Here is a 19745-nt window from a genome sequence, read left to right as displayed (position 1 = left end):
CTTCAGTTAAATTGTGGGTTTTATGGTTTTGAATTAGTACTGATTCCACAGTTTCGAGCTTAGATATAAAAAGTTGCTGTTTACTAGTGAAGAAATACGCGAAGCAGCTAAAAAGTTACTTAGAAACTGGATGGATATAGTAACGCCTACTAGTGACACCACGGAGCTTCTCACCTCCATGGCAAAGCAGGATGAAGGTCCACCCTCAAAAATGCCCCGAACTTTCCTTGAGAAATTCGAAGATCACGAAGACGAAGACGAAGACGAAGACGAAGACGAAGACGAGCTTACCATTTATATTGGACATTCACTACCATGTTCAGGTTTTCCACCCTAAGTTCAATGTGTCATATAACGAAACAATGATATTACTTTGTCCCTATTAAATAGATGTGGCGGGATTTGATCTCCTGGAATTCTGGAAGAAATCGTTACAAAATCCGACACTACGCAAAGTTGCGTCTTGGGTTTTAGCTATTCCGGCCTCAGAGGCCACAGAAGAAAGAACCTTTTCCAGCACAGGAACAATTTTAAGCCCTAGAAGAACCGAGCTTCATAGCGCGACATTGTCCGATATGACTTTTGTACATAACAATTACCATAATTACTACATTGATCAAAATAAATAAGTACATGTACTGAATAGTCTAAGAGTATAATTTTCACCTTTCAAGTGCCCTACTAGAACGATGTATATACTTTTGTGTTTACCCATGGTTTCCTATGGATAACCCATGGGTGGGTAATCCTTTCAGCGGGTGTACCCGGGCGGGTACGGGTAGGGTTTTTAGTCTTGCGGGTTTGGGTGGGTAATTTCATCATGGGCTAAATTATGCGGGCGGGTACTGGCATATTCGTGGTGAGCGGGTGCCCAACTCTACCGTCCACAAAGATAGGTGTTGGTCTGATCTTTACCCCGCTGTATAACATCCTGGCTTATAGATGCATTTATATACAGATTAAGCATGGCATGATTTTGAGGGAAACCGAGGAGAAAAAGAAACGATCCGTTTCAGCTTCGTTTCTGACTACGTCCTCTTTCAAACCACGGAAAATGTAAAAGCTTGACCCAAACTCCGAAGAGCAAATAGCGATCCAACAATGTATGCTGGATATGGCCGCAGTGGACGGTCACACGTTTGACTTCGTCGACAAATTGGCGTTCAGAGGGTTCACCTCAATATTTTGCCCTCAAGTGCATGTACCCGCACGCCGTACTCTAGTGCGACATTTGGAATCGGCTGTGGAGTCTATTAAACCGAAGATTTCTTTACAGTTGGGAAAGGTTTAAGAAAAATCTCTACATCTAACGCTTGACATATGGAGTACTAGACTTCGGGATTCCGTTTTGGCAATACGGTGTCACTTTATTGACGAGCAACGGTGTTTGAAAAACCTGCTCATTGTATTCATTCACTTCGGGGGCAGTCATACGGGCCAAAATATTTTAAAGGATGCCAAAACCAGTTGCTTAAAGTGGGAGTGAAACCCAGCCAGGTAAATCATCACTTGCGATTTTAGTGTGTTGCTATACGACTTGTATTTAAAACCAGATTTCAAACGTGTGCCCTGATAATGCCGAAAATATGATAAAGGCATTTAACATGACCGAAGTATTTGGACAATTGGAATTAGACGTATTAAGTACTTCAGTATCTACTCCTTTAGACACTCAGTCTACGGGTTTCGACGAGCCAGTGGCTTCAGAATTCTATCGTAGCATATGTTTTTTCACTTGGTTATTCTTTAAAGGGATTTTTAAGAGGGGAATCAAGCAATGTTCTACAGATTCTGCTAATTATAAGACATGTCTTCTTAGTGAAACATTTAAGAAATAACCCCAAATGTGTGTGAAACGTCCAAATCGGTTCAGATTTCAGCGTTTCATTCAACGTTGTACTTCCGACCAACCGTTCCTGTACCGTAACAATAAAAAGTGGCGTGGCACGCGCAATGTCGAGCGTAATTTGGTGCGAGAAGTGATGAACATTGTGCGCAATAAGATAAATGACGTAGATTATGCCAATAAAAGTTCAACGCTTGTTCCGAGGTGTGAGTTTTACTTTATCGACGAAGTCTGAATCAGATATCAGTTTTAAATTCATTCGGAGATGTCCCCCGTTTGTTTCATTTATACAGGGTGTTTCTGATAAGTCTGCCATAAATCAAGTGGCGTTTTCTTTGGGTAAAACTGAGTGGAAAGTGTCAAAGAACATGGGGTGTACAAGAATTTGCAACTGAGATATGGCCCCCAAACATTGGCCCCTAAAACGCTTTGGTCCCATTGAACCGAATTCCCATTCGACAGAACGCCTTTTTTGTGGTGTCCCATTCGACCGAACGTAGCCAAAAGGTGCGATTTTATTATAATCCCATTGGACCGAAATTCTATTGAACTGGAAGAAGACATACTGTATGGTTTTGCATTAAATGTATTTTTAATTAATAGGAAAATCTTTTGGAAAAGGTGGCAGCTAATTAATAGGAGAATATTTTAGAAAAGGTGGTAGCTAATTAAAAGGAGAATATTTTGGAAAATGTGGCAGCTAATTAGAAGGAGAATGTTTTGGAAAAGGTTGCAGCTAATTAATAGGAGAATATTTTGGAAAAGGTGTCAGCTTATTAATAGGAGAATGTTTTGGAAAAGGTGGTAGCTAATTAAAAGGAGAATATTTTGGATAATGTGGCAGCTAATTAGTAGGAGAATGTTTTGGAAAATGTGGCAGCTAATTTGTAGGAGAATGCTTTGGAAAAGGTTGCAGCTAATTAATAGGAGAATATTTTGGAAATGGTGGCAGCTAATTAATAGGAAAATCTTTTGGAAAACGTGGCAGCTAATTAATAGGAGAATGTTTTGGAAAAGGTGGTAGCTATTTAAAGGGAGAATATTTTGGAAAAGGTGGTAGCTAATTAAAAGGAGCATATTTTGGAAAAGGTGTCAACGAATTATTGGAACCTAACCTAACCCATCCGAAACCAAAAAGTTAAAATTTTAATTTTAAGACATTGATGGAACTACCATTAAGACTGTACTTCATTTTAATCACAATTTGTTTATTAATTCTATATATCTCTTGCCTTGAAAGGAATGAAAGTGAGCGTTTTAATTAGTATCACGAAACATTTACTTTTAATATTATTAATATACCTTTCGGAGATTCGAACCAACAACCTATCGCTTCGCAGTCCAACATCGTATCCACTACACCACCGAATAGCTGACGGCTTCAGTGTTTCAAGTTATATTCATGTATTTTTTAGGGGCATATTCGGACGATTGGGATTTCGGTCCATCGGGAATATAGCCATTGGGCTGGAAATCTAAAATCATTGCAGGATTTTCGGTCGAATGGGATTTCGATCCATTGGGAATTCGGTTGAAAGGAACGATACCCCTAAAACAAGAAAATGTTCGAAAATGTAGAATAAAACAAATTCAACCTCATCAACTTGTTAAGAAACATGAGACAATTTCTAACATCGTTATTGAACTTTTACCTAACAGAAGTGTAGAAAAAAGACTATTGAAAGTTGATGAGGCTGAATTTGTTTCATTCTACATTTTCGAACATTTTCTGGTTTTAGGGGCCAATGTTTGGGGGCCATTCTCAGTTGCAAATTCTTGTACACCCCATGTTCTTTGACACTTTCCACTCAGATTGACCCAAAGAACACGCCCCTTGATTTATGGCAGACTTATCAGAAACACCCTGTCTATGTGAAAGAATCCACAGAACAATCACTCGATAAAATTGTACGCAATATCAATTTATTCCTTTTCATCCTTCCTTTAAAGAACCTTGTAAAGGTGTTAATCCTTTGTTACCTATAGCATTGTTTTTATAACCACTGCAGCAAAGAATTCATATATTTCCACTGAAGAAACGGATGGATCAGTACCATCAACATTCTCCGGTGTTATCTCTGGACGTATAAACGTTTTGCATGCAAACAATGTAGTAACAAATCAGACGAAACAAGCGTTCTTCAATGCCCTACCCGATATATTGGACGAATATATAACTTGCGAGATACCTTTTGAACCGGAGTGGCAGAAACAGCCATGTCTGGCTCATACGTTACAACTTGTAGTAAATCACAGTTTAAAGGCCTGTGACGTTGCTACATCTTTCGTCCAGAAAATAAATTCGTGGATTTTGTTCTTTCGTCGTTTCCCTAAATGGACCGAAATATTAAAGGCACAATCTGAAGGCAGGGATGTAATCCTTCCGATCTGCACAAGATGGAATTCAGTTTTCCTAGCGATAGAACGAGTATCCGAGGTATTATTTTATTACAACAAGTTAACGGTACAACCAGAGGGGAATAAGAGAGAAGGGATACATTAGAGCCTGCTTTGGTAACGAGAGTCCGACCAACCTCAAGAAAACCGCGAAAACTTTGCGCAAGTACACAGCTTTTAACCAATTTACTGCAAATATAGTTCTTTAAGTTCTACGCGCCGCACGCGGCAGTTTGCTAGATTTTCATTCTCCAAAGGCTTAGGGCTGTCGATGTTTCGTTCTTGCGTAATTATAACCTCAAGTATGTATTTCATTGAAAATAATTTTTATTTTTTAATATTAATTCAGAATAATTAGTTTTCATCTATTTATTACCTTCAAATTATCTGATTTTGGTATGTTCTCAATTCCCGTGTATCTAAATTAATTGCACAGCTTGATTTCGTTTATCAACATGAAATTCGGCCATTTTTGTCTCCTTCAATGTAAAGTTGTAAACAAAAGTACTTTTTATTCGTCAACCGAGACGTCACAATAGCCAATCAGTGAAGGGTAGTTGATTTGAGGTTAGTAAGACTGTTGTTACGAGTGTTAAGCATTATGGAGATATAAAGTGTGTCCCTTCTCTCTTATTCCCTTCTGGTACAACTATAATAATCCTTAAACGCGTGTCTCTTCATTTATCAGCCTGAAATGTTGGACGCTTTGAACAACGTACTTTCGCGGGCCAAAAACATGAAAGGTGGTCCCAAGATTACATTTACCATGCCAACACCAGCAGCTTCGTCTGAAGCGAAAGAGCTTTTGGACTTACTGAGACCGTTAAAAATGGCCACAGATAAGTTTCAACGAAAAGATGCCGTCTCGGGGGTAGTCATTGCTGAGATCCTTACAGTATTTTCTATGGTGTCCGATGTACAAGCTGATAGATTTCATGTGGTACAAACCAATATTCTTACCGAAATAAATAAGCGCTTCCAAAGCAGTTTAAACCATCCTGACTACGTAGCTGCTGCCGTTCCCGACCCACGTCTTAAAACTGAATTCTTTAAACGTAAGCGTAATTGTTTGTTTAAACCGCATTGTTGCCTTAAATACAACAAGTTTATTTAGCGCCATATTGCAAGCCATCTAACAAAGCCTTTCCCTCTGTTACAGGTCCAACGGTGAAATGTGCTACAAATATTATTAAGAATTTGTTGACTGAAGACAACGGGCAAGAGTTCGATGGAGTAAAAGCAAGTTTGAACGAAGAAACACGGCCTACCTCATCAGTTCTCTTTGCCTATTTAAAAGCAAAAAAACCACGCCGATTGATAGAGTCACGTCAACCGAAAGACGAATTAGATCGTTACCTAGAGGAAGGTCCTATGGATCTTTGTGGTGTTGGACCTTTGGATTTCTGGAGGGCCAACGAAGTTAAGTATCCTCGTCTTGCAAAATTAGTAAAGAGATATCTGTCTATTCCTGTATCATCGGCAGATGTGGAACAAACCTTTTCAATCGCAGGATCCATTCAACGAGCTCGTCGAGCAAAAATTAGTATTGAACATATATCGGATATACTCACATATCGAGAATATCGTCACTTGCAACTCCAACAAGAACCAGTCGAATAAGACGACCACTTAGCAATTTAATTTACCCCTTGGTAAAAGGAAGGTACCCACTAAAATGTTTCACCGCTATTCTAGAGGCTTAGGCCTACACAATAAAGAATATTTAAAATTGTAACTATTATGTATCCATGTACCTAATTAAAGATGATACGTTCATTTGAATTAACGTAAAGGTAACATGACTCGTTACGTGGATGACCTAGAAGGACCTTATACTCGTTTTCCTTTAACATTACGTGTGACCTATAAGGTACTGATTATAAATTTATTACAATTAAAGTTTTCTAAGGATGCGGGGCTGAATTATTCTCATTGTAATTTCTGGGACTACCTTGAGGTTTTGTGAACGTGTCATAAATGTATGTAGGTATAACGAACAACGAAATAAAGCATTGTAAACCACATTTGTCAAAACCAAAGATTTTCTTCCTTTGAATCGCGAACGTCGGACATCGTTCTAGCCACCCACAGTGACTGACCCGAGAAATCGCCCTCGACAAACGTTTCCGTAACCAATTTCCAACCAAAACCATATTTCGTGGACAAAATACAATTTCAAGCTACTCTTGCCCCCTTTTTATATTGGTACTTAGTTTTGTTAGATTTGGTTTGGTTGAGTTACGTTAGGTTTGTTGTTTCTGTATATTGAAAACGATGGAGTTTGTCTGCCGGGATTGAATCAGTCACACACTGATTCAGGAGCTAAAGTTCATGATTGTGTCTCACTTTTTTCAGTGCGCGAACGTTTTAAAATGTGAAGTTTTCTGAAGAGAGTTACAGAACATCCTTATCTCTAGATATGAATTGTGGAAATTACTCGCTTTAAATAATCCGTTAAGAACGTTGTTTGAGAGTATTTATATAAAAAAACGTCAATATTGGAGTATATTTTCAGTGTTTGCTTACAAAAGAATTCCGTATGTGAGAGTTTGAGTAACGAAATATTGAAGAAAGCTTCGATACATGAAGGTGTTATATGCATTACTACGGTTGAAAACTTCTCAACAAGAAGACTTTCGAAAAATTCAAGTTATGAAGCCTTTTTTGTGATGCTTTCTTTATCTATATTCGTTACAATATGATATTAATCTGAAGATTACCTGCTGAAGAAAAGTATATATTTCAAAGGGGTTTGTGAAGTGAACATGCCGACCTTTGCTTCGGACTATGATCAATTGGACTCTAAACTCGCGCTAGTATTATTTCCATATCTTTTACTTGTTATTTAATAAACTGTAATTATTGCATATTCGGCTAATTATTCACGTTTATCAGTACATAACAGAATGGCAACGGAGGCGAGATCGTAAGTTAACGGAAATATTTTGTTTGAACTCTAGATACCGGAAACCGATCCCGCGTAAAAAGACCCCTTAAATCAGTACGTTATAGGAAACCGATAAAATTTTTAGTAAAAGTCGCTATAAAGTCCGCGATCGTTTTTTCACGCGAGAAGCCGAGAAATAGGTATGCGCGAGCCAATCCGAAATAAGCTAGGGTCGTGACGTCATTTTTGACCACGCGTGTTCGGAAGAAGCCGTCCTCGGTCCGCCATGTTTTTATTTATTTCGTTCCTAATCGAGTCAGTAACTAGTACAAATCCCTGAGAATTCCGAAGTTCAATGTTGAAAGGTTTATTGAAGAGTTTAGGAACAATACAAATCTGTATGATATTGGAAACAAAGATTGCAAAAAAGAAAGACAATAGAAGGGCCGCGATTGGAGCAGTGTTCAGTTTATCCGTTAAGCCTTGGTTCCATTATTTGCATGAACTACGCTAGGTGAAAACGATATAGCGCTGGGCGATAACGTAAAAAACAAATCTGACGTTTGACGTCCAGTAGTTTTTTTCGGTCAAGTGAAAAGCATGCTTTACCGTCGAATAAGTCGCTACTAAATTTCGGCAACAACGTTTGGAATCATTAAAATATTCTAGAAACATAGCCAAGCAAATTATAAGCTTGGAGGTTTGTTAAAACTGAAAATTCCGTCGTTACAGGAGGTCCCTTAAATGGGACAACCGAGACCAATTTGAAAATTATACGGTTTGGAATTTAGAAGCGACAGACTAACCAAATTTACAAGGGGAACAGGGGTTCGGGAAGGCTTCTAGCCCGTGAGGGGTTCGGCACCTTGTAATTGTCATACCCAAATTTGAAATAAATTATGCGAATTAACAGATTTTAAATTGATTAGAAAAGTTTCAGGATTCAAAACTGATTCCAAAAATATGCAGTGTATCTTTCCGCTTTGGTATTTAATTTTAGCAGTATTAATTAATTAGTTGATTAAATGAAACTGGTTACTAGCACAATCCTTTTAATTTTATTTGTGCGAACCATAAGTTTATCACGTCTCTAAGTACACAAATATGGGTTACGACTGGGCATCTTCCGCAAGCTACTGTGACGTCAGAACTTGTATAGCGCTAATATCCCAAGAGAGAAAATTTTTAAATTTCTGTCGCGGTGCAGCCACCAAACGGTCGAGACGATTACTAAATGGGTCACGTGAAAAAAAATCATCCAATGGAATAAAGGAGATTTGTACGTTTCGTATGGCAGGCATTGGGGGGCAACGAATTTTACCTAAGCAACCCAAATCCCTCTCTCTCTCTCTCTCTCTCTCTCTCGTGAAATAGAGGCGGTTTCAGTCCTGAAACATTCTAAAAGGGATAAAAGAAACGCTAGGCTAGGCAGTACAATTTTGTATTGAAGTTGCGGTGATAAAGGATACGGAGAGAGTATAGGGTTTCATCAAAGGGAGCCAGACAAACACTATTGCCATAGGAGTAGCAGCCATTTCTCTTCTTAGAGGCATAATAAAATGTTGTGAAAAGAGTGCCTGCGCGGAGTGCGCGCGTCTTTCTCTGCCCTCTTATTGTCGGAAACGATAAACCGCGGTGCGTTTGTTTTCCCGTAATTAATTAGTTTCATTAGCGACGTCTAAAATTTGTTAGTTTTTAAATAGTCATTGAAAATACTGAGAGGGGGGTATGGACATCTGATTGTAATCACGTACTATTAAGAACTTAAGGTATATCCTACCCAAAATCCAGTCTGCCCTTTAACAGTATTGTTATGTTCGTAAATAAACGTTTTGCATTAATTAAATAACCTATTGTTTTATTCGGTTCAACTGATCTTCCAACAGAACTTCATTTTTAAAAGGTACTTAATATTTATTTGCGCCGCATCATAGACAATGAACTCGTTGTGAAGTAAGCTGGAGTTAATTTTAGCTTTAACTGGGGGTCCTAATGGGATCTCCACATCATTTCTGGCATTGCTTTTCTCAGGATCTGGAAAGGTTTGTCCAATTCTCTTCGTACTGTGTGTATTGAGAGGTATTTTTCAATAAATTTACCGTGAGGTAGCTCAAGCATATTTCCTGAAGCTACTTCGCAGAGGAGCAACAACCCGGTGTTGTTGTCTCGACTGGCGTGACAGTAATTGGCACTTTTAGAGACCTAAAAGAATCAAATATTTGAAGTTAACAACCTATAATTTAACTCTTTAATAAAAGGCTACGTGTAGTACCATATCTGCAAAGTAAACTCCTTTTCCAAACATGTAACCAGTAACCGGAGCTTCTGGTGGAGCAATACGAAGGCCTTGAGACAAGATGCCCGCCATGTTTGTAGTTCTGGAACATGCCATAGTAGCTTTCTATTATGGAGTTTTTGGAATGGTCGGTAGCGTTTGCGTTCTCCCTGACGAGCAGTTTTAAATACTTCATCTACTTCAAGTTCATAACTCCTGCGAGTCTCAGCGTGCGTGTTCTTTACGTATGTTACTAATGTCTTGAATTCTTCGGATTCTTTATCTAATACATCAATTTTAGTTTTCAATTGTTCATAATGTTGATCTATTGGATCTTTGGTCGTTCGACTCGTTCACCCTTCCTCTTTAACACTGGCTATCTTGTAACCGATCTCCACTTCAAGAAGGAAATCTAGCATTTCTACCTTGGATTTTATTATCTCGACCTTTGCCAACATTATTAATCCAGGCCTGAGCGCGCATTCTCCGGGAGGCGGGGAGGGAGTCAAGGCGTATTTCGGCACTGCGCACAGATGTCGCTTATCAGAACCTTTTTTTCTCCCGCGAAATTTTAAAGCCAGAAAAACTGTGGGGTAGAGGGATGAGCTTGGGTAATTCAAAATCACGAATTATTAGAATATTAGGGAATTGTTTGCACTTCTACATTTAAAATTACCTTTTCTTATCACATAGGAATGTTACAACATTTTAAAACTAAGAATAAAACAGTCTCACGATTAAAAATATAGATAAAATAGCGTCACGTATTAAAAATAGGACTAAAATAGATTTGCATTTTAAAAATATAAATAAAATATTGCAACATTTTAAAATTAGGAATAAAATATTGTCACATTTTTAAATTTAAAAATAGGCATAAATAGGGTCACATTTTAAAAACGGGAATAAAATAGGGTTGCCGAAGTCTCAACATTATCCAAAAGAGGGGGCACTTTGGTTCCAAAATCATGAGGTATTAGCGTAAAGAATATATTGGTGCAAGCTACTAGCAGGGCTTTCTTGTTATTGACACGTTCATTTTCGAGTAAAGCCAGGAGTTCCGTCAAAACGGAATACGCCTATTCAATTTGTTTTCTCGAAAGTTTTCCTAATGGCATTTTCTTAAGAACAATTTCAAACTCCAACATGGCCTTCTTCATTTTCTCCACGTCAAAGATAAGGCGAATTTGTTCTTGGATGGCGTTGGGAAGTTTAGATCCAGATCCTACTACAAGTTTTTCTAAAGTTCCATTCTCGGCGCCATAGTCAATGTCAAGTGGATACATTTTATTTGGAACCTTTAAGGGAGTGTGGCGTAACTCCCACGGAGTTCCTGTTTTTTCTTCGTAAAGCCTTTTGAATTCGGCAACAGCTTCATACTTAGTGGCAAACTGTTCCGTCTTGTTTCCACCAATAGTAGTTCCAACACGTCCTCAGCTCCGAAACACCCAGTAATTGTTTCCTTTGTCTGACCCGAGAAGTTGAAGCTTGTAAAATGAATTGGATCCTTGAGTAATGTCGACTTTTGCGAGAACAGCGTTTAAAGCTCCTTCTTCGTTTTCTAACAAGTGTGTGATGGCTTCAAGATTTGAATCGAGTTCAACAGCTACGCTGCCTTTCACTGTCAGTTTAACATTCGTGCTCTTTCCAGATGAGAATGTTGAGTCACTTTTTCCTACAGCCGAACTTTTGAGTCTTTTTTCAGCAGCGTAAGAATTAATTCTGTCTTGGATCATAAGAACTTAACTCCATTTTCCTAGCACTTAAAGCTAGATTCCCACTCGACGGAAAACACGACGGAAACCCGGCAGAAAGGGGCTCGACCGAAATATCTTTACGCCGAGCCCGACGGAATTACCGTTCGGCCGGGCGTAAGTTGTGTTCTATTTTTTCGGTCGTGTTCGGCGTTACGCCGGGGTCTCAGCCAATGAAATTATCCCACTGACAACGTCATAAATTTCAAGTGCGCACGCACACGTGAGACCGATTGATAGCCGCCATTTTTTTTGTGGTTGACCAAGGCTTATCGGAAACATACCACCAATAAAGAAAAATTAAACTTACGAAAGTAAAAAGAGATAAGATGTTAATAAGGAAGACTATACTGAGGAGGTTAGAAAATATCCCTTATTTTTTGCGATCTAAGCGACAAGGGGAGAAAGATACCAATTCAGAGTGTAATAGATGTTGTGCAGTTTCCAATCTGTCACGTGACCCAAAAATATCTACCGCAAAACTGAAAATTCAGTCGTAGTGTGAACGGTCTACCGCCGGACGCCGGCGTAAGTCAAAATTTCTACCGTTGGCTGTGTGATTTCCGCCGGGTTTTTTCGGTCGAGTGGGAATCTAGCTTAAAAAGTCTTCAGATACAACGTGAACATTGTGTTCCTTAGCTTCACGAATTTTCTTGATATTTTTCTCAACATCTTCCTTGGTACTTATAACGCAAGGTGTAGTTTTGTCAATTTGAGAGACAACATTGCCTCCAAATCGGGCTCTGATTTTCTTCAGAGCATCTTTGGAACTTCGAAGATTACCAACTAATACTATTTTAGCATTGTCCAATGGTTGTGGCTTTCTCTTGATACCCGAGGTTGATGGCAAATTTTTTGGTGAACTTGGAGTAGGTGCGTTTGTAGGAAAGTAACGGTCTCGCTTTATGTATTTGTAGCTGTTTAAGAATGGATATTCCTCTTTTAGGTCATCTGGAATCTGGAAAGGCTTTCTTCCTGGTAGTTTTGTTACATTTGTACATTTGCTCCTATCGCTCTCATTTACAGTACAGTGATAACGATCATTTGAGAAAACAAATTGTCCACCGTCACATTCTGTGCAAGGTTCAAGAGATCCAAACGTCATGATATCGGAAAGTCTATGTAGAATTTTGCTGTTTCCTGTAGGAATTTTTTGGTCGTTACATTCTAAAAGTTCCACCATTTCTTTTTTTTAAGATGATTTTTTTCAAGCGCGTCACGATGTTTATAAATTAACTGAGACTGTTCCTTAAGAATTAGCTTCTCGCCCAGATCTTCTTTAGGGACTTCCTCTTTCTTTATCTTCTTTACTGGAGTCACTTCTATTTTCTTTATTTTTTCTTTGATGGCCTTTTGATCTTCAACACCGAGTGTCTTAAATCCTGGTATTTAAGAGCCATCTTGAAAAAACTCCAAAGTTTCTTTCGCTTGTACAAAGCAATCAACGTGATACGACGCTGGTAGTGGACCAAATCGTCTAGCTTTTTCACTCTGTTTGTCAAGTTTAGAAATGCGAACTTGATCTTTTACGATTGTTTTTCCACAACCTTTACAAGAGGACCGATTACTTTTGGCATATTCAGTTGAGAAGTCTTGAATTTCAATGGAGAAGCTTTTTCTCTTGTCCTTTAGATGAGGTTTTGCTTGAAGCAGCAGGTGCTGCTTGAGACCCACTCGAAATTTTGCTCCTTATTTTCTCTTGATCTTCCCAACGTAAATCCTCAAAGTGTGAGATGTCAGCCTCAGTTGACACTTTAAACTTTGAAAAAAAGCACCGAAAATGGTACCAATTTGGAACCTGTTTCCGCAATAAGAAATTAATGTTACTCGCGTCATCAGATGCTAACTTTTGATATTTACCTTTCCATCAAACATTCGTGACCGAACAATTGCCGCCATTCTTAGCTCATCTTTAGCTATGATGCTTTTACAGCTTTTGCATGATGTCCTGCCACTTTTGGCATATTCGGTACGCCACCGTGGACCTGGATCCATCTCTAAATTATACAAAGAGGTTTGAATAGTTTAGCACAGCTTGATTATTTGGTTTACTTTTTTGGTTAATGATGTATTTAAAAACCAAAACGTTATTTACGGGTCTTAGTTACAGCCGAAGTAAGATGAGACTAGAAGTAAAGAGCTCTAGCATTGGCAGATCCTGGCACTAGTGAACAAATTTGAGGATTTTATGCCGCCTGATGGGTCAAATTCTGGCAAACCTATTGATAACTCTAGTAGTGGGGTTGGCGACTAAACAGCAGACTCTTCGTTTGATAGTTCGGGTCTCTTTTCCCTAAGTCCAACGAAAAAGTGGAAACTAGACATTAGCGATGAGGGTAGACAGTTATGTTGAGGGGGTGGGAAGTTCAATAACTTAGCCTCTGATTGTAGGTGCTGTTTACATCGTATCATAACAAATTCCGAAAAAAGGATCGAGCCAAAAAACTTTCAACCCGAAATAAATGAATCATCCTCCAGTTGCCAAGGAAATGAAACTGAGTGCTAGCTGGAATTATTAGATTATGTAATCTTCCAAATATGCTACAACAATACCGGATATTACTGTATAGCTTATTCTTCAAATGGAGGATTGTTCAAATCTTGAACCAAACAATGCTAACGAAAGTTTGCCGAGCACCAGTTTCAAATTAACAGGATATGAGGGCAAAATAAGTGACACAGAAACTAATTCAAAACAAACACCCCCTAAATTCCTACAAGAAACTAAAGAAACATAAAAATACCAAGAGTTCATTAAATCAAGAAGATTTATTCTGTTTTCAGGGATTTAAATAAAACAATATCAGAAAAATTTGTGGAGTATGCTTCAAGCTTAATGTAGCAACTTCTTCCAGAAAAAAGAAAAAAATTAGAACTCCACAAAATTCAATACATAAATGAACAAATTTATTCTGAATTAAATTCTAAATTAAATTCTAATCAAACTTAATTTATTCTTTTGAAGATAAAAAAGTTTAAATATGCATTAAATTCTAAATTAAATTCTAATCAAACTTAATTTATTCTTTTGAAGATAAAAAAGTTTAAATATGCAAATATGTATATTATTTGCTCCTAATCCACCAATAATTGTTTATTTTATTACATTTTTCGTAATGTAATGGGGTCGTAGTATCCTTAGTAATTGACATTGCCAATCAACTTCACCCTTTGGGAAATAGAAAAATTGTTGTAAATCGCATCCCTCATATCTCGTGCTAACTGACACATTTTCAGGTTTTAGTTGAAATGGCAACCGAAACACTCTCTATCTTGAGGGAAAAATTCCAACAGCATTTTCGCTACACCTTCTGCAAAACATTTGTTTAGTAGTTCAAAGCATACCATTCGGTCACGTTACGAACCTGGCTCAACTAAGTCTATAATTGAATACTCGTCTCTTAGAATTCAGTTGCTTTGTGGAATAGGGCCTCATGAAATTGGGTAGAAACTGAAACGCTTCGTGACCGACCAACATGTGGCCAACTTTCGTATCTGTGCCTGGCAACAAGTAATCCCTAGGGTAGAAAACAGTGCCATTCTCCATAGCTTCATCGAAGATCCCTCTGTCAGAACTAGAGCCATATGCAATAATATCCGCAGTCAGGAAGCGTTATTTTTCGTCAACAATAGCCGTCAAAACAATCCCTATGTCAAAGCGATAAATTATTGTATAATTTAAGTGAATGTGTTCTACATATGACGTAGAGATAATCCACTTTGTTCGTAGTGTATCATAAATTGAAGTCGGTACCGCTGGATCAGCGGAAAATATCGTCTCAACCCGATATTCAACCCTTTGACGCTCGAAAGACAGATGTTATGCAAGAATTGAATAGGGAGTTGCAAATGGTTTTAAACAACGCTTCTTTAGACGATCGCACCAAATTGGTTTCTTAAATCGCCAAGATCCAAATCTGACGCAAAAATTCCCCTGCAAGAAAAATCAACTGCGGGGATAGTACTGAATTTTAACTAGTTGGACGGTTTTTTTGGATCACCGGATTTGTGATCTTAGACCGTACCCTACAGTGCGAAATGTTCGCCCCGATAAGTGTGAAAACCCTACCCGACCCGACCAGCAAAAGGTTTGAAGTAATTTTCTAACCCAACCAGACCTAGGATTTTTCGACCCGATATAGGTGGGGTTGGATTGAAAAATTCCGATTAAATCAGGGGCCCTACTCATCTCTAAGGGAAATGTTGTATAATAAAAATGATTCTCAATCATTAGTAGAAGACAACTATTGCACTAAATGTAAAAAGAAGTGCTAAAATTAAGCACTAGAGAGTAGTTTAAAAAAGCCGGATAATAAAATCCGGTTTAAACCTTACCAGTGGCTTTTTCAAGAAAAATACGGATTTTTGCCAACCCTGCAAAAAACACTATTGGGGCGAAAAACTCAAAGAAAGGGCAAAAAAGGACACATTTTTACCCGCAGGAGTTAGATGTTTACTTAGGACTAGAAAGACTTCAAGATATAATTTCAGATAAAACTTATTGCAGACCTAGTTTCTGTATTTTTAAACTTATCATACCATGCCCATTGCAGGACGCATTCTTTGGTCATGTCCAACAGTTGCTTGTTGAAGCTGATCTGAAGAAGAAGATGTTCATCCGCGAACAAACTTCACCAGAACCAAGCTCCGCGACCTTCTTACGGTTTTGAAACGAATATAAACCGACACAGATGTTTTACAAGGAAACTATCCAACTTCAAACTTCATAAAAATCATTCAAACTTTCGAAGAAATCTATTCATTTCACACAATGCATTTCCCCGATTTAAAGGGGTTTTTGTTAGAAGATTTTGAAGATATATTTTCCACAGTCATTTCAAACAATAACTATGTGGTAGCATCCCTTTTGGATCCTATTCAAAAAATTCGAATGTGTCACGGTGTGGGATATGTTTTTAGGTTAATCGATTTTCAGTTGACTCTTCAAAGTTGAAGTCTAATTCACTTGGATGCCGACAAAAGCGATAACGCAAAACATTTAATAGAGAAGAAATATGGCCAAAATCAGTGATTTTTCATTGATTTTGCACTGTGAAAATTCGTAAAGATTTTGGCTATACTCTTCTCTGCTTCACAAATCCTAGGCCTACTTAAATATCAAAACTTCTTATAGAAAAGAGAGATTTTCAAATCCTCCTTGGGCGAAGGACTCTCCGAACTTCTGTACTCTAAGCAAAAATCAGCAATGTAAATTCTCGAAAAAAGAGTACCTAAATTTTACGACTTATAAACTTTCTTGATTTACCGAGGCTTAGCTACACGTTTTGGTTAGTATATTAATTCTGCGAATATAGTGAGTGGGTGGCTTCGCGAAAGATTCTTAAACCACTTGGAGTTGATCCATGGTGGGAAATAATCTGTTTAAATATAAACTTTTAGAAAATTAAATTATTTTGTGTGCAAAAATATATTATTTTCCAATAATTATTTTAAATATGTTTTTAATTTCCTAGGAAATATCACTATTCGAGTGCGGCTATAAGGCTACATCAACGGTTTCGTCAACTACTACAGCGGCAAATACTGAACTGGTTATATCTAAACTGAAGTGTGCGGAAATTCTCGGCATACGGAAAATTAAAAATAACAGCATTAAGTTCAGTGGTATTAATCTTTAAATATATTCCACTGTCTCTTTAATATACCCAATTTACTCATTTTTTAATCTTAACTATATTTTTAGATGTACAGAAACTACTTTTAGAAATTGGTTGTCAATTCGAAAGTGACAATACTGATTGTGTAAAGCGCAAGAGTAACTTGTTGAAATTTTAACCGTGTACGTCATTATAAATGCTATGGTTTCAATTCACTTACTTTAGAAACTCAACGTAATCGAGTTCGAATCATGTACTTTGCCGGCGATTCAGACGAAGAAGTCATTACGCCAGTTTCAATGAAGAAAACCAAAAAAGCCTTCTCAGAAAGCTATTTGAGGGTTCATCCGATGATGATTTTGATGGGGAATTACGAACAGGAAGGAATAATACTAAGTATTTTAAATTATCGTGCTTATAAATGAAATTATTAACAACACAATTATTTATTTACGTTATTGTAGACTATGTTTTTACAGAGCCAATTGCGCTTTCTGTTCCATCCGTAACAACTAAAGCATCCATGCATTACGTACTTACTGAACCATCCTTGCAAACCGTGCCTAACGAAAAATCCTTGTAAACCGTGCCTAACGAACCATCATTGCAACTCGTGCCTAACGAACCATCATTGCAACTCGTGCCTAACGAACCATCATTGCAACTCGTGCCTAACGAACCATCATTGCAACTCGTGCCTAACGAACCATCGTTGCAAACCTTGCCTAACGAACCATCGTTGCAAACCTTGCCTAACGAACCATCGTTGCAAACCGTGCCTAACGAACCATCGTTGCAAACCGTGCCTAACGAACCATCGTTGCAAACCGTGCCTACAGAACCAGACTTGCCCTCTGACCAATCTGTCTCCTCCGTAAACGCGGTGCAGTCGGAAAAGGGGGCTCAAGGCCTTTTTGCACAATGCCGGTTTGTACAAAGCATTTCCTGACACAAATCTTGTTTTACGAAGATTTGATTTATATATGCGTAACGACGAACAAAATGAAAGTGAAAGTAATATAAAAAACTGACATAATTTTTTATGGGCGCGCGGAAACATGGTACGCCATATGGCTAAGCTTTTCCTTTTTTTTTTTGGCTACCAAGACCATTTTGAATACATTGGACGTGAAATATTTACAAAACAAAGAGGGAATACGAGACTTTGTCCAACTACATCAAGAACAAGGAGTATGTTAATTTTGGCGGTTGTTTTGTTTTACAAATAATTTCTATATTTTGATTTTTAGATGGCCGCGAACGGGATCAAAAACCTTTGGAATGTCTTACAACGTTTTTTCAATTTTCGTAAGAACAGGGACAACAGTTCGAAGTGAAGGTATGTTACTCAACTCTAGATATTATTTCAAAAATGATTCGTGTTGTAACTCTAATTTGGTTTTGGAGCCCGATTTTTAAATATACCTCAAGCATTTGAAAGACTACGCGAGCACTTGGAAACGTGGAAATAGTAGAGCGATTTCCCACGAGTTGGTGCAAAAACGTTTTAAATTAGAGGTGGACGGAGACGGAGCCCAAAAAATTGTGTATACCTTGAAACTTTTCCTGAAAGAACCATTAAAGATAGCCATGGAAGAACATTTGGAAATTATAGAGGAAAATTATGTTTAAACCTCTTTCTTTTGTCCAGTTGACGAAGTAATTTTCAATGAACATTTTAAAATTGTAAACTAATCTGAACTTGATTTTTAATATCATTCATTTATAATCCACCAAATCAAGATATCTCGATTGCATTTATTATTATTATTATTATTGGGGGAGAGGGGGCTCACGTCCTAGCACCAATGCCTGAGTCATATTGTGCACCCTCATATTCAGGCCTTGAAGAGACCCGTTGCCGCGGCGTAACGTAGAATACGTTGCACCGTTATGGAAGAGGCCCGCAAGGGCTTCACAGCATGTGAATCAAAGTGATCTAATCTAAGTAAGGCGAAGTAATCGCATTTGCACAGTATGTGAGAGGGAGTTTCTTCCTTCTCTCGGCACGACCGGCAGAGAGGGTGTTCAGCAAGGCCCATCTGATGGATTTGTCTATTTAACCGACATTGTCCGGTGAATGACCGGTGGCCAGCCTAATATCCCATCTGCTGAGTGCAATAAGGTCCCTAGCCCGAGACCTGCAGGGGCCATTGACAAACTGTTTCGCCTGTCTCTGGCCCTCCATATTATGCCAGAGATGATATTGAATGGCAGTCAACCTGTCATGCAGGGTTCGTCTAGCTTACCCGTAGGGGATGGGAACGACCGGCGCCGGTCCCAAGAACTTGGCCTCCATCCCCCTTTTAGCAAACGTATCGGCTTGGTCATTGCCATGATGTGCGCTATGCTCCGGCACCCAGTACAACTCGATCCTGTTGCGCGACGTCGCGCAAGCAAATCAAGGCAACTGCGCACCAGTTGAGAAGTTCAGCGCTTTCAAGGCGGCCTGACTATCAGAGTTAAATTCTCACAGTCCGTCCGTTATACCCTTTATTGATGCAGTAGTTCACGCAATAACAGATCGCGGAAATTTCCGCCTGGAACACACTTGCGTAGCGCGGTTGGCAATTTTTTTTAAAGTTTTGTTTTTTATTGTTTAAAACACGATTTGTTGTTTTAAACTTATGTAAACAAGTAGAAAATACAGTAAAAAACACAAAAAAATAGTTCTAAACATGTTTCAAAATCACTCTTCCAGATCTAATAGTCTATATATTATATATTGCGGCTCTCCATTTAAGCCACTACTCCAGCTAGCGCAAGGCACTTGTTTTCCCAGTCTACTTGATTAAAAAAAGGTCTTGTTTTGGACCAAGAGAGAAAAAACAAACTATGAGAGTGACGTTTATCAATTGCCTGAAGTTCCGATATTGCAATTTTTCTTTATTTATATTAATTTAATCCTTAATTACTATTTAATTCAATCAACTGATTTAATTGTAATCGATTTATTCCATCCAAATTA

The 19745-nt window shown here is 38.2% G+C and overlaps 2 protein-coding genes across 2 annotated transcripts; one reads left to right on the top strand and one right to left on the bottom strand.

Moving 5' to 3' along the window:
* The first annotated feature begins 3888 nt into the window (after positions 1-3888).
* LOC149657622 (uncharacterized) lies at positions 3889-5863 on the top strand. The gene is made up of 4 exons (XM_089844725.1): positions 3889-3930; positions 3972-4283; positions 4932-5298; positions 5403-5863. The coding sequence occupies exons 1-4, from the start codon at positions 3889-3891 to the stop codon at positions 5861-5863; spliced, it is 1182 nt and encodes a 393-aa protein (XP_089700851.1).
* Positions 5864-8997: 3134 nt separating this feature from the next.
* LOC149657621 (poly [ADP-ribose] polymerase 1-like) lies at positions 8998-13058 on the bottom strand. Its single transcript, XM_089844724.1, has 7 exons — positions 13020-13058; positions 12947-12957; positions 10786-10892; positions 9597-9688; positions 9403-9531; positions 9230-9332; positions 8998-9164 (listed from the first exon to the last, which is right to left on the bottom strand). The coding sequence occupies exons 1-7, from the start codon at positions 13056-13058 to the stop codon at positions 8998-9000; spliced, it is 648 nt and encodes a 215-aa protein (XP_089700850.1).
* Positions 13059-19745: the final 6687 nt, after the last annotated feature.

This window comes from Phalangium opilio, unplaced genomic scaffold, assembly GCF_054372755.1.
Source record: "Phalangium opilio isolate 3A_F unplaced genomic scaffold, DU_Popi_V2 ptg000077l_1, whole genome shotgun sequence".
Taxonomy (NCBI): domain Eukaryota; kingdom Metazoa; phylum Arthropoda; class Arachnida; order Opiliones; family Phalangiidae; genus Phalangium; species Phalangium opilio.
The sequence above is the reverse complement of the archived record's forward strand: the minus strand, read 5'-3'. Positions and strand labels throughout refer to the sequence as shown.